General features: G+C 26.9%; 1 protein-coding gene across 1 annotated transcript; it reads left to right on the forward strand.

Moving 5' to 3' along the window:
• The first annotated feature begins 215 nt into the window (after nt 1–215).
• LOC101263269 (GDSL esterase/lipase At4g18970) lies at nt 216–3,189 on the forward strand. The gene is made up of 5 exons (XM_026029110.2): nt 216–669; nt 1,132–1,256; nt 2,184–2,429; nt 2,505–2,733; nt 2,825–3,189. Exons 1-5 carry the CDS (start codon nt 435–437, stop codon nt 3,070–3,072), a joined length of 1,083 nt encoding a protein of 360 aa, XP_025884895.2. The 5' UTR covers nt 216–434; the 3' UTR covers nt 3,073–3,189.
• Nucleotides 3,190–15,618: the final 12,429 nt, after the last annotated feature.

A 15,618-nucleotide genomic window follows, 5' to 3' on the forward strand; every position in this document is an offset into this window, starting at 1 on the left:
AAAAACAACTCTAACACCTATGAAATATTTTTACATCTTGAATATAAAATATATTGGATAATATAAGCACCTAGAATAACTAAAAGAACATGAATCTAGACACAAACATTTAAATTTTTACGATTTTTATATTGGTAACATTGGTAATACAAAGCCAGTGATCACAAAAAAATTTGTGGCCTGTATATGTACAATACAAAATTCTCTCACTCCTCATGATCACCTTTTTTGAAAAAAAAAATAAGTATCAAACAAAATCTTGTCAATTGCCCCATATGCTACCCCACAAATAATGATGAAATTAAATATTCAACAATAAAAGCCTCTTCCTATATATTTTAATGCAACCTTCACCATAATATTCAACACCATTATAATTGAGTAATAATTTCTCAATTATATTTTTCATCTTCTTCTTGAATTTAATTCTCTCAATGGCGTGCTATGTTACAATTATATTTAGTATTGTGTTATATTTAGTTTTGAACTTAGTTGAAGGTGCACCGGAAGTACCTTGCTATTTCATTTTTGGGGATTCGTTACTTGATAATGGCAATAATAATGACCTTGACACCGCGGCTAGGGCTAATTATCCACCTTATGGAGTTGATTTCCCGGATGGTCCGACTGGCCGATTCACCAATGGCCGAAATATAGCTGACTTCCTAGGTCTCTTTCTCTTTCTCACTTTTTCTTTGCCGCTTTATGATTTACGTTTCGTTGAAGCGTGTGATTATTATTTCATTAATGTATCGAGAAAATATATAAGTATCCATCGAAATTACAGACACACTTTAACAAATTAAACTAAGGTCATATTACCCCTGAACTTTTTTAAAAAAAAAAATTGTGTGAACCTTTTTGGTTTATATCTCTCACGCGTCTCAATTGCGTGGAGTTACGGAGTGTGTCACGTAAGACTATAGGTGTACAAAAATTTTTAAAAAAAAGTTCAGAGGTAATAGGATCTTAGTTTAATTAATGTGTGTCTCTGAGGTTTCGATCATAGTGTAGGAAATACTTGTGCCTTATTCCTTTTATTATTTGTCTTGTTTAGCATAGCAATTTGATTAGTTTTAACTTAATTATTTTTTATATCCTTTAACTTATGTTTTATTTTGTTAAATATAGCTGAACACCTTGATTTTGATCACTACATACCATCTTTTGCAAGCGCAACGGGTGATGAGATTTTGGAAGGTGTGAATTATGCATCTGGTTCAGCTGGAATTCGAAACGATACGGGAAGTCATCTTGTAAGTATAGTGTAATTTTTATGTGATATTTATTTTTAGTATAATGAGTAAGTTCGATAGAATCAAATAGTAGTATCGATTCTTACGCTTGCAGTAGACATACATATAATTTATAGAATCAAATAGTAGTATCGAATCTTACGCTTATAGTAGACATACATATAATTTGTTGGTAATCCAAAATCCTATAAATTGTGAGTTCAAAAATTCTAAACACGTCAAGTTAAATATTTGAAATGTTTATAAGTTGCATATATAATATTTTATTCTTATTAATAATCTTAGAGAAGCAATAATATGATATCTAACATTATAAACCAACTAATTACTCAAGGACACTTAATACTAGTAGACTTTTCTCCATATATATTGATTTGTCTAATCAGCAAAATGCTTAATCACGTCAAAGTACTTTACATATTGCATTATTGGAGCTAAAAAGTCATGAATGACAAAGTATTATATGATACTTTCTTTTTTCACCTTTACTTAGTTTATTATATTAAAAAAATTATTTTTATTTGAACTTATCACGTTTAAACATCAGTAAACTATACTCGTACCAAATTGTTTAATTTATTTTAAGGTAGGGTCAAAACAAAATTCGACAAAATAAAAGCAAATAGATGAAATACATATATTATTCTATGATTAGTTAATCATTCCTCTGTCGTGCATTTAAATAAAACAAGGTTCAAGATTAGAATATAATATTATTAAACTTTCTAATAGTTTAATTAGTACAAAATTAGATCATGACAATTGACACCCCCTCCTATAAGTGTAGTTAAATAGTTAATTAATCAATAGTCGTACGTACGATTTACTTTTTATTGTATATTTTATATCAACCACTACTATATATTAAAATAAAAATAAAATCATCTGATACTTACTGATAGATTTATATATACAATTAATTTTCAGGGTTATCGGATTTACTTGGGCAAACAATTGGAGAATCATAAAGTCACAATTTCTCGTATTGCTGATTTGCTAGGAAATGCAACTTCAGCCAAAAATCACTTAAATAAATGTCTTTTCATTGTTGGAATAGGCAGCAATGACTACATCAATAATTTTCTAATGCCAGATGTATACCAATCAAGTCATTTGTACTCACCAAGTCAGTATGCAACACTTCTCATTCAGCAGTACTCCCAACAATTAAAGGTTCGGTGAAAAATATTTTTCTTCGTACGAAACATATTTCTTTAATATATTTTACTAGTTTTGTTTGTACCATAGGAATTGTATTCAGATGGAGCAAGGAAAATAGCACTTTTTGGACTACCTCAAATAGGTTGCATTCCAGATCAATTGAACCAACACAGCACAATTTTTTGTGTGGATTCAACAAATAAAGCAGTTCAATTATTCAACAAAAACTTAAAAGCTCTTGTTGATGATCTCAATACTAATTTCCCAGATGCAAAATTCATATACATAAACATGTATAGCATCTCATCAGCGATTGGTAAGTGTTTTTACTAACCTTATAAGCTGGTCAAATAAATAAATTTTAATTGGCTAATCGAAGCGGACTACTGTTTGTTTTCATTTTGCAGCTATAACTCTATTGAATAATCCATGCTGTCAAATTTCTAAAACTATGCCTGAAGGACAATGTATTCCAGGAAAATCTCCATGTCTGTTTAGGGCTACACATTTTTTTTATGATAATTTCCATCCCACTGAAATTGGAAATAATATAGCTACGAGTAGAGCTTACAGAGCTCTTCTACCGTCTGATTCTTATCCAATGGATATTCGTCATTTGGTGAGGGCCAATAATGTGTACTATGATGATCAGTAAAATTTCAACGTGTTACACGAATATTATTTAATGTAATAATTGTGTATGATGTATGTTTCATAATAAGAAACCAAAAAATCTTATTGGATTTGAATAAATTGGATTAGGTTTCCATGATGTTGACCGTTATTGTTAAATTTTATATATATTGGGTATTTAGTCTTTTTTTTTTCTTTCTTTTTTTAATTGGTCTTTAAAGAAATCAATTCTAGTTACATAAGCAAGGAGAAAGAAAACAGTGATTTTTTTTTTTGTTGATTTACGACAATAGTCTAGAGGGGGGTGATTTTGAATTTCTACCTCGTTTTGCGTTAGGAGCAAGAGTTTTAAGTATAACAAATTTTGATTTTTGACTTTCGAGGTTTCTCTGATGATAAGTTTGTGGTTAAATTTTGATTTATTTATGTCCCTCTCGGATATATCTCTATCCTCTCTCTGATGCATTTCTCTCATTAAGTAATGTATCATTTTTAATGTATTAGACAACCAAGAAATGTATCCAACAACAATGAAAATCTGAGATTTTTATAATTGGAGAATCATTCGGGATATGATGTAATTAGCCCAAATACACTAGATTTTTATAAATTATCAAAAAAGAAGAAGAAGAAGGAATATTACGTGAAATGACAAACAATAATAGTATATTACGTTCCATAGCTACAATTTGGATATTTTTGTTCTTAAATTTTGCTATTTTGTTTCTAGTTGTATAAATCAAGATTTTTTATAATTCGGTTCTTAATTGTAGATCTAAATTATGTATATACTTACCCTAGCTATTTGTATACAATTTGTTGATACGTTTAATTTGTATATTGACGAATAAAATATACAAATAAAGTTTTGAAAAATTCTTACGGCAAGCGAAATATACAAACAAAACTTTGAAAAATTTCTAACTGTATAAATAAAGAATTGTTTGTATATTGTAAACAAAATCTATAAACGGAGATATATATAACAAACGAAATTATAACTATAACACATAATTAAATAAACCATAGCTATGAAGCTTAATTATATTTAATTTCTTTAATATTTATGAATTTTCTCAAAAAATAAATAAAAATGGTTATAACCAAACTCGAATGCAGATTTCACGCTCGACAGAAATTTCAACCATTTAGGCCTTTTCCAGTTGTTCAGATATCAAATAAAGGCAGGCGCAAATATAAAAAGGGAAAAACTACGTAATATGTCAAATTTTAATATACATTTAAATAATATAATTATAGTTTAATTTTTTCATGTTATATGACTGTAACTATACAATAAATAGCAAATATAATTATATATCAATAATCAACTTTTTATATTTAATATAAATAAATAATAAATAGGAAAATTATTATTAAACTCATAATTAATTATGTATTCATACCTTCTCTTTCATCAATATCCTTATATTACATATTTTTTTTTATATTTTTTTCAATTTCTTCCAATTCAAGATCCTTTTGTATGATTGTAGGAGTGATTTTTGTGGTTCAATTCATTATACTTATATTCATACTTATATTTGTGGTTCAATCAAATGTCAAATGTTTATATTTAATAATACTTATATAAATAGATAGTTGAATTGTAATATTAATAAAATAGTGATTTGTGAATACAAATATATCTAAATACATAAGTAATTTATCCAATTTGATTAGGCAATACTAGTATAGTTGGATACATCAGTACTATATTTTTATAAATAAATACCTAAATTAACGTCAAGTCTCAAGTATTATAGAAAACTTTACAAAAAATAGATCAACGTTTTGTTGGTTTTTTAATTTTTTATATAGTCACATACTTACACAATTTGATACATGCACATTCTATTGTTTTTTTTTTTTCATTTTATATTGGTGTTTTTTTTGGGTTAACAATAGTGTATCCATTTTTCAAATTGTTGTATTCATATTCTAAAATTGTACTACTTTACCTTGTTTGATATATTAATACATTAAATTTTTATAAATACTTGTATCCTTGATACATTAATACTTTAAGTTTTATAAATAGAAACACCAATTTGAATTCAAAGTCTTCATATGCTAATTGTACAAGTAATACATTTTTCTTATTTAGTTATTGTAATTACAATTGTATTAGTGTATAAATAAATAAAAAATAAAAACATATGCAAAAATACAACGAAAAAAGACATGAATAAACTTTTATGTTCAAAATATTATGAATACCTTTATGATTAATATTTAGTGAATATATTGTATTAGGAATATAAATACAACCTTTTGTATTATATGAATCAATCATATTTGCATACAATATATAATTATTAGTTGGTAATTTAATAATGGAAATTTCAGTTATTTAGGAACATAATAAATGGTTGGTACTTGGAAGTTATGGTAACATATCATACCTTATTTAGTGCATTGTATACATATAAATAATAATAATAACAATAAAATAAAAAAAATTAATACAGCATGCAATAATAAATTGACATAAAGTGTAGTCATTTCTAGTAAATAACATATTTATGAATTTTCTCAAAAAATAAATAAAAATGGTTATAACCAAACTCGAATGCAGATTTCACGCTCGACAGAAATTTCAACCATTTAGGCCCTTTCCAGTTGTCCAGATATCAAATAAAGGCAGGCGCACATATAAAAAGGGAAAAACTACGTAATATGTCAAATTCTAATATACATTTAAATAATTGTCACGACCCAAATCGAGCCGCGACTGGCACCCACACTTACCCTCCTATGTGAGCGAACCAATCAATACAAAACCCAACATTTCGAATATAATAACACAATGTAATGCGGAAGACTTAAACTCATTAATGGAAATCAATTAAATAACTTCTAAAAACTCGACAACTATTATTATCCCCAAAATCTGGAAGTCATCATCACAAGAACATCTATCCTCAAATTACTAATCTAAGAGCATCGAAGAAGCTAAAATAAGTAAAAAGCTAGTCCATGCCGGAAGTTCAAGGCATCAAGACATGAAGAGGAAGATCCAATCCAAGCTAGAAGCATTAGCTCACCCTGAAATCCGGTGTAATGAAGACTGGCTAGAGTTGCGGTTGAGTTGAAGACGACGGCACGTTTGCTGCACTCCACAATTTAACAAAAAGAAACATACAAATAGGGGTCAGTACAAAACACGAGTACTAAGTAGATATCATCGGCCAACTCAAAATAGAAAACAATATATATCAAGTAATAATATAAAATCAACTACATTACTCAACATGTAGCAACAACAAGTACTATGATCGTTAATAAGTACCGCCAAGTTCACACATGAGGACTCAAGCCTCAATACCATACTCATTTGGGAATTAGGTTCATTAGATTGAGTATATTAACATCTTTCAAGATTCATCACCTTTATTCTTGTGTCGGTACGTGACACTCCGCTCCCCTAGTTCTACGTGTCGGTTCGTGACACCCGATCCCCTAATTCTACGTGTCGGTTCGTGACATCCGATCCCCTAATTCTACGTGTCGGTTCGTGACACCCGATCCCCTAATTCTACGTCTCGGTTCGTGACACCCGATCCCCTAATTCTACGTGTCGGTTCGTGACACCCGATCTCCTAATTCTACGTGTCGGTTCGTGACACCCACTCCACTAATCTCATTCTATTAATTAATCAAGCCTTCTTTTATACCGAGGCATTATCAATCTCATTACTTTAGTTCATCAAGCCTTCTTTTATACCAAGGCATCATCATTAACAAGGGGTTTTCAAGATTTAGGATTCAATAGCTTCATCATGCTTATTTCATCACAATTATATAATCACATTCATGCAAGCATACAATTAAGCATATAGAAGACTTTACAATACAACCCAACACATATCATTCGCTATTAAGAGTTAACTACGAATAGTATAAAAATCATAACCTACCTCCACCGAAGGTTCGTGATCAAGCAAGCAATTTCCCAAGCCTTTTCGTTTTCCCCTTCGTTCCTCTCTCGATCGATCGATACTCTTTCCCTCTCCTTGTTCTTTTTATTTTTCTTATTCAAACCCTCTTTCTTTTACCCTAATTAACATATAATTAAGTATAAAAGATGAAAAAATAACCCACTAATTAATTTAAGGCTATCTCCTGTAACCCTCAAGAAATTGGATTATTAATATTCAACCAGCAACTTTATAAGTATAAGCAGGACTGGTCCAAAACGCCCCTTAAAAACATTTAAAGAAATCCGACTCAGCCTGGGATTACGCAGTCTGTGACGGGCCGTCATGACTGCGACGGTCCGTCCTGCTGCTTCCGTCACAGAGTTCAGAGACTGAAATTTACTGAAGAGTCTGTGACGGCCCGTCATACCTGTGACGGCCCGTCCTGCCACTTCGTCACGAAGTTTAGAGAGTCGATTTCAGTACCCAATTTTCAGAATTCTAAGTATTTTGGAACGAGACACCCTCGACAGTCCGTCGTGCCTACGACGGTCCGTCGTGGGGTCCGTCGACCAAGACAGCTTTTCCAGAATTAAAATCTGCTGCTCAAAACGACTAAACAGGTCGTTACAATATAGTTATAGTTTAACTTTCTTTATGTTATATGACTGTAACTATACAATAAATAGCAAATTTAATTATATATCAATAATTAATTTTTTTATATTTAATATAAATAAATAATAACTAGAAAAATTATTATTAAACTCATAATTAATTATGTATTCATACCTTCTCTTTCATCAATATCCTTATATTACATATTTTTTTTTATATTTTCTTCAATTTCTTCCAATTCAAGATCCTTTTGTATGATTGTAGGAGTGATTTTTGTGGTTCAATTCATTATACTTATATTTGTGGTTCAATCAAATGTCAAATGTTTATATTTAATAATACTTATATAAATAGATAGTTGAATTGTAATATTAATAAAATAGTGATTTGTGAATACAAATATATTTGGATATATAAGTAATTTATCCAATTTGATTAGGCAATACTAGTATAATTGGATACATCAATACTATATTTTTATAAACAAATACCTAAATTAGCGTCAAGTCTCAAGTATTATAGAAAACTTTACAAAAAATAGATCAACGTTTTGTTGGTTTTTTAATTTTTTATATAGTCACATACTTACACAATTTGATACATGCACATTCTATTGTTTTTTTTTCATTTTCTTATTTAATGACAGCGTATCATATTATAGTATATTGGTGTGTTATTTTTGTTAACAATAGTGTATCCATTTTTCAAGTTGTTGTATTCATATTTTAAAAATTGTACTACTTTACCTGTTTGATATATTAATACATTAAATTTTTATAAATACTTGTATCCTTGATACATTAATACTTTAAGTTTTATAAATAGAAACACCAATTTGAATTCAAAGTATTCATATGCTAATTGTACAAGTAATACATTTTTCTTATTTAGTTATTGTAATTACAACTGTATTCGTGTATAAGTAAACAAAAAATAAAAACATATGCAAAAATACAACGAAAAAAGACATGAATAAACTTTTATGTTCAAAATATTATGAATACCTTTATGATTAATATTTAGTGAATATATTGTATTAGGAATATAAATACAATCTTTTGTATTATATGAATCAATCATATTCGCATACAATATGTAATTATTAGTTGGTAATTTAATAATGGAAATATCAGTTATTTAGGAACATAATAAATGGTTGGTACTCGAAAGTTATGGTAACATGTCGTACCTTATTTAGTGCATTGTATAAATAATAATAATAACAATAAAAAAATAAATTAATACAACATGCAGCTAGAAATTGACTTAATGTATAGTCCTTTCTAATAAGTAACATATTTATAGATATAGTTTTTCGTAAATTGCTTTATAAAAAGGGAAAATTGTATATAATAGCAAACTAATAACCTAAATTAAATGGAATAGCTAGGGTTTGATTTAATTGTGCTCCATAGCAAACATTAGCTAAAATTTGCCAGCGTCTCTCTCCCAAAAATCTTGCTCGCCTCTCTCGCTTTATACACAGAAGTGTATAATTCTGTTTCTGTTTTGTATAAAGCGAGAGAAAATTGTATATACATATGCAAAAATGTATATCTTCGTGTTACACACTTAATTATACAATTTACAAACATTTTACTTCAAATATTGTAGAGAAAAAGGCCAACGAATTATACAATTGCGTATTATACAATTGCAGTGAAATACAATTTTCTCTAGCTTTATACAACAGAAGTGTATATATTGTGTTTCTGTTTTTGTATAAAGTGAGAAAAACATATATCTTCTTGCTATACACTTATAATTATGCAATATATATACATTTTAATTCGATTCAACTATATGCAAAACAAATTATACAATTGCAGTGAAATAGGCCAGCGAATTATACAATTTAGGCCAGCGAATTATACAATTGTATATGTATAGCAAATTATACAGTTTTATGTTTGCTATAAAACGCAATTATGTAAAGTTTGTTATAGCATACAGATATGAATATTTTGTTTGCTATATGTGAAAGTTGCTCTTATAAAAAAGATGTTTGTGACTTTGGTATAGCCCAGGCCCATTCTAGTTATCCAATTATCAAATAAAGGCGCACATATAAATATATGATTGTGACTTTGGTTATAAAGCTTTTTTTCTCAAAGTATTTTTGTAGTACTTAGGAATATGACTATAAAATCCCTTTGAGATCCACTCATACTGGACACAAAGAAAAATCAATCATTATTCATCCAATTGGTAGCTTTGTTTCATGTAATGAAGAAACAAAGGTGTATGTAGTGTACCTTGGATAGCACAATGGTGACAAAACATTGAAAGAAATAGAAGATTATTATTTTTCATTTCTTCATTTTGTCAAGAAATCCAAAAATCCTTGCTTGATTCATTCTGCTTCTACATTTTGATATTATTTTTCCATTTTGATATCAATTACTTAAATTGCTAAAAATAGTTGTATAATATTCTTTGTTAATTTACAAATTATATATATTTTCTTAATTATAATAATTAATTTCTCTTCAAAGTTTATATAAAGTTTATAATGTCAAAAAAAAATGGTCCAAATTAGCAACACTATTATTTTACTTATGATTTCTTAAAGAAATTTGTAAAATAAAAAAGTAGACTATTAAATATGAAAAACAAAGAAGGTATAAAATTTAATTTGTTCATTTATTCTTGGCATAATACATAAATTAATGCATAAATAAATATGCCCTTTAACTTGGCCTCATTTCATAATTATATCTTTCAATTTTAGATGTGCACAAGTAGATACTTACATTTGTATAAAATTGAAGAAATAGACACAAACATCCTACATGGAAATTTCTGTCCTACATGTATTGTGACACGTATGATACATGTGTCTACTTGTTCAACTTTATACAAATTTAATTGTCTATTTGTGCACACTCAAAATTAAAGAATATAAATGTAAAAAAAAAATTAAGTTAAAGAATGTATTTATGTATTATGCCTTTATTCTTCTCTCAATGATTTCATGTTTTCAATAGCACTTAAATCATTAATTACTCTTGAAAACAATTATAAGCTTTGATACTATTTTCATGAAATTCAAAAATGAAAAATTCATAAATACCTACGTAAATATATATTTCTTTCCGTGAATTTATACAGTAATTTTTATTCTTAAAATTCAAGCTAGATAAATTTAATAAATATTTTATTTATTTACTTTCTTTATACGTTTCTTAAGAAACTATAAAAAAATATAATTTTGACTTTACAAATTTTATTTATACCTTTTCAAAAAAATTATTCTTAGGACTAAAACAAATTACTTATATCTTGACTTTATAAACTGAAAATAAAATGTAAACAACTATTTACTACATCATATAAATAAATAACAACGAATAGACAAAAAAAAAGATTAACAGAATAAACTAAAAATCTATATAATAATCATAAAAAATTATTTACTACGTAAAAAGGAAATAACGAATAGCAAAAAAGTAAAAACAGAATAAACTTAAAAACTATATAATAATCAGAAAAATTATTGAAAAAACAATATAAACTAAGAAAGAAAAATATTTATTACAAAAAAGTAGGAAAAAAATACATTCAATGAGGCATAAAGCCAAAATAAATGACAAAAAATGTGGCGGGGACTTAAAAGATACTAGCAGATGGATCCTAACAATATCCACTTATAAATCAAATAATATCTCATACAAATATAAGTTAGCTTATCATATGCATGATAAAAAATTTCCTCAAAATGACAAGTCTCGATACTTGCTATGCCTCATTTGTTTTAATCAGGGATGACTCGACAGTATTAAAAAAAATATGTTTTAGGCTTTCAAATTTAAAGGGTCTCATTTCTAATAATAATAGGTTATTAGTTATTATTTTTTTAACAAATATTAAATACTATCTGTAGAAAAAATAAACATTTCATGAAATATGAAGAAATTATTAAAAAATTTTTGACATATTTAATGTACTATATTTCATGAAAAATAATTTAAAATAAAAATAATTATATTATCAATTGAAAACTTTAAAAAATTAATTTTATAAAAGTTATTAACAATTTAAATTTAAAATCTATTGAATTTTTACTTTAAATCTACTAATATGCTTAAATCGTACTTGATTTAACTCACTACATTACCAAGTTGCAATAAGTGCCAAAAAGTACACATAATAATGCTACAGTTATAGTAGCAACTAAGTTTGATGTCTATTTTCAAAGTACTACTTCATCCTTCTTATATTAGTTATTATTCATCTTATTAAAAAAAAATTGTTATGATTATTAGTTGTTTATCTTATTAAATCAATAGAATATTAATTAAATTTTTTTTTATATTATCATTGTAATTCATTATTTTTTAAAGTAACACATTTTCTTATAAAATTTTCAGAAAAATCTTAAAGAAATGAATTAGTAAAATTATCTCCTTATTCATGATTTCTTAATATGTTTAAAAAAATGATTAACTAATATAAAAGGAAATGAGTAATAATCATGATAACTTCCAAAATTAATTTATACGTGTCTTCTAATTTGCACACTTAATTAGACTCACTTTTACTTGCAGAGTATAATTATACTAGTACGTTTTTGTTGAAGACCAACTGGACAAATTATTTTTAGTATAATTATAGATTAAAGTCCTCACTACATAATCGTGTAAAGTAGAAATTTATCCAAATAAAACCCACCAATCTTGAAACTATTTCTAGTTTTACTTGAACAATTAATATTGGGACATGACATATACTTACGGGTCGTTTGGTACAAAGATTCATAACGCATGAATTAGTAATATAGGGATTAGTAAGGCAGAGATAAGTAGTGCAGAGATTAGTAAGACAGCTTTTATTTTTACCAAGTGTTTGGTTCATTTTTTTCCACCTCATCTTGTATTTGGATTATAGCTCTACAAAAAGTTTCTTTCCAATTATACCCTTGAATTATTATGTAATTGAATCGAGGTAGATAATTATCGGACAATATTATTTTTTATAACCTTCTAACTAGTTATGGGAAGAACAATTTAGTTGTCTTGTTTGTTATATTTTTCATTTGAATTATTTGAGGATAAATAATTGTCATCTTAATAAATTGATCACTCACAAAGGGTCATTTTTCAATTAAAAAAAAGATAAATCATCTACTTTTAAAATCGAAAAGACGGTCAACAACGGTAAAATTGAATAAACCATCTATATGTACACATAAAATTGCAAGTTTTAGTTTTAATATGTATTTAATCTTTTAAATTGTTTAAAATACAAATAATTAGAAACCAAGCATATATATATATATATATATATATATATATATATATATATATATGTACACACACACATCCAATTTAGATCACTAACTTCATATACAAATATACAACTCACATTTTAAATTTGTATTGGATTTATTAGTAACAAACAACTCTCACTAAATAATTTGTAAGCTAGCTTATTTAAATAAACTTACTAGTACAACTATAATCATAAAATCAAGAAAATATACAAAATAATTAAAATGATTTGAGGATGTTTTTGTCTTTACATAGCTTATCCCATGATATTATATTCTTATGTATTACTAATACCTCCAAATGAAAGGTATTAGTAATACATCCTATAATACCATGTTGGAGGTATAACTAATATATGGATTAGTTAAACCTAGACGCAAATACCTACCAAACATGTTACTAAATAATACCTTACATAATCCATGGACTATTAATTCTAATGCACCCTACCAAAAGACCCCTTAAGATAATAAATGGCAGTACTATTTTCTGATAACACTTTAAGTATTTTAATACGATCAAAGATGTACTTGAACTATTTGAAATAGATCATATTTATCATTTGTTTATTTTTTAATTAAAATTACCCTTACCGTCTATGTTTTAAACCAAATACCTTAATACGATATTTTTACTACTGAAGCGACATATGAGCTTATTTCGAATAGTGCAAATATAATTTTGACTCATATTTATTATTTTCATAGCATGTGATTTATCGCTCCGTATTATGACAACTTTTAATTGTTTGTGCCAAGGAGATTTGTCATCGTATGGCTTTGATTGGAAATATTGTTATAGTAAAACTCCAATAATACAGATTTCGAACACGAGAAATGCGTTCCCCATTAGATATGAGGTCCATCAAGATTGTTCAGATATCAAATCAAGGCCCACATATAAAAAGATGATTGTGACTTGGGCTTAAAAGGTTATTTTAAGAAAGTTTTTAGATCCGGTTTAAATTGATTTATTTTAAACAATTTTCTGTCAAGATAAAAGGAAAACTTTTTAAACATTCACGTTTAAATTAAAATAACAAAAATAAATCTAAAGTTATAAGTTATAATAATATGTTCGTATGAATTTATAAATTTTTATTGATAGGTTAAAAATAATAAATTTAGAAATTTTAACTTATGATTTCACCCGGATCAATCAAAAATACAGTCGTCTACTCAGATATTTCATTACCAATATAAACAAATCGATAGTTCCCCTTCTCTAGCTTGCAAAGGGTTTCAAAGGTTTACCATGAAGGCATTAATGAGGATGGAGTAGGCAACTGTTTTAACCTATAGTAGTAATATATAAATAGTCAAATATAACACAATTCCTACAAATGAAGAGCAAAGCCAAACATTTTGCTTAATTGAACATTAAATATATATGTTGAGTCATATATCTCGAGGACTAAAAATAACAATAATAACATACTTAGTATAATTTTATAAAGGAGATTAGGGGATAATGGTGTTTCCTAACTCTAACATTTTTGGTGATAGAAAAACTATTTTCAACTAACATTCAACTTAAAAACAAATACATCTAAGCAATTAGTAAAAGAAATATAGATAGTAAAATAAATCAGCCCTTGTGACATATGTTGAGTAGGGGTGGACATGATGTGGTATGTATAGAAAATTATCATATCGTATCAAAAATTTTAATACCGTGATTTTGGTTTATGATATATGGTATACATTTTTCTTGGTATTCGGTACAATATTTATTTGATATTTAGGAATAATATATCAAAATACAGAATGTCATATATATATATATATATATATATATATATATATATATATATATATATATCATAAACTAAATGTTTAGAAGTTGATACTTTGACTACTCTATTTTGATTGAAATGTATTTGACTTGTAATTGATTTACAAAATGAAATTTTGTACTTTATTTTGCATATATATTTCTACATGTATAATGCTCTACTATACGAGTATATGTTAATCAAAATTAAACAAATTATGATTATCGATTATCATACCATAGCATACCGAATCGAATATCAATATACAAACCATACCGAATTAACTAATTAGTATCGGAATGGTATAATGTTATGATATCAAAACTTTCAAATATAATATTGTACCATGCCATGTACACCCTTAATGTTGAGTCATATATCACCAAGAATAAACACAAAAGTTATAAAATATACTCTCTGTGTTTAAAAAAAAATAACCTCCTTTCGTTTTTAATATGTTTAAAAAAGAATGATTTTTTTCTTTTTTGGTAATTTTTTAATTTCAGCTTTTCACTTGTCATGTTCAAGGTCACAAGATTAAAAAACGATTTTATACATTTGACATAACTTTAATTTAAGATCATAAAATTCAAAATTCTTCTTTATTTTCTTAAATTTTGTATCAAGTCTAGATTATTCTTTGTGAAACGGAGGAAGCAACTAATCAAAGTTACTTGTCTAGTCGGGGTTTAGGGAAAGAACAGTTAGTCCTTGTTATGCGCTAATCTAAATTTAATTAAATCTTAAAGTATTAAATAGGCCCTTGGCTAAAAAAAAAAAAGAAAAGAAGAAGAAATTGAGACATGACCCAATGATGTAAATGTGTCATAATAGCAAGTTGAGCCCTAGGTTCTAAATATATAGATGCACCCTCGATTCAAAAGAAAAGAAAAAAAAATCAAAGCACATGGTCTAATACAAATTCCAAGATATATTCAAATTAAATAAAGCAATCGATAATAAACAAATAAATTACAAGAAGGAAC

The sequence above is a fragment of the Solanum lycopersicum genome, chromosome 2, assembly GCF_036512215.1.
Source record: "Solanum lycopersicum chromosome 2, SLM_r2.1".
Taxonomy (NCBI): Eukaryota; Viridiplantae; Streptophyta; class Magnoliopsida; order Solanales; family Solanaceae; genus Solanum; species Solanum lycopersicum.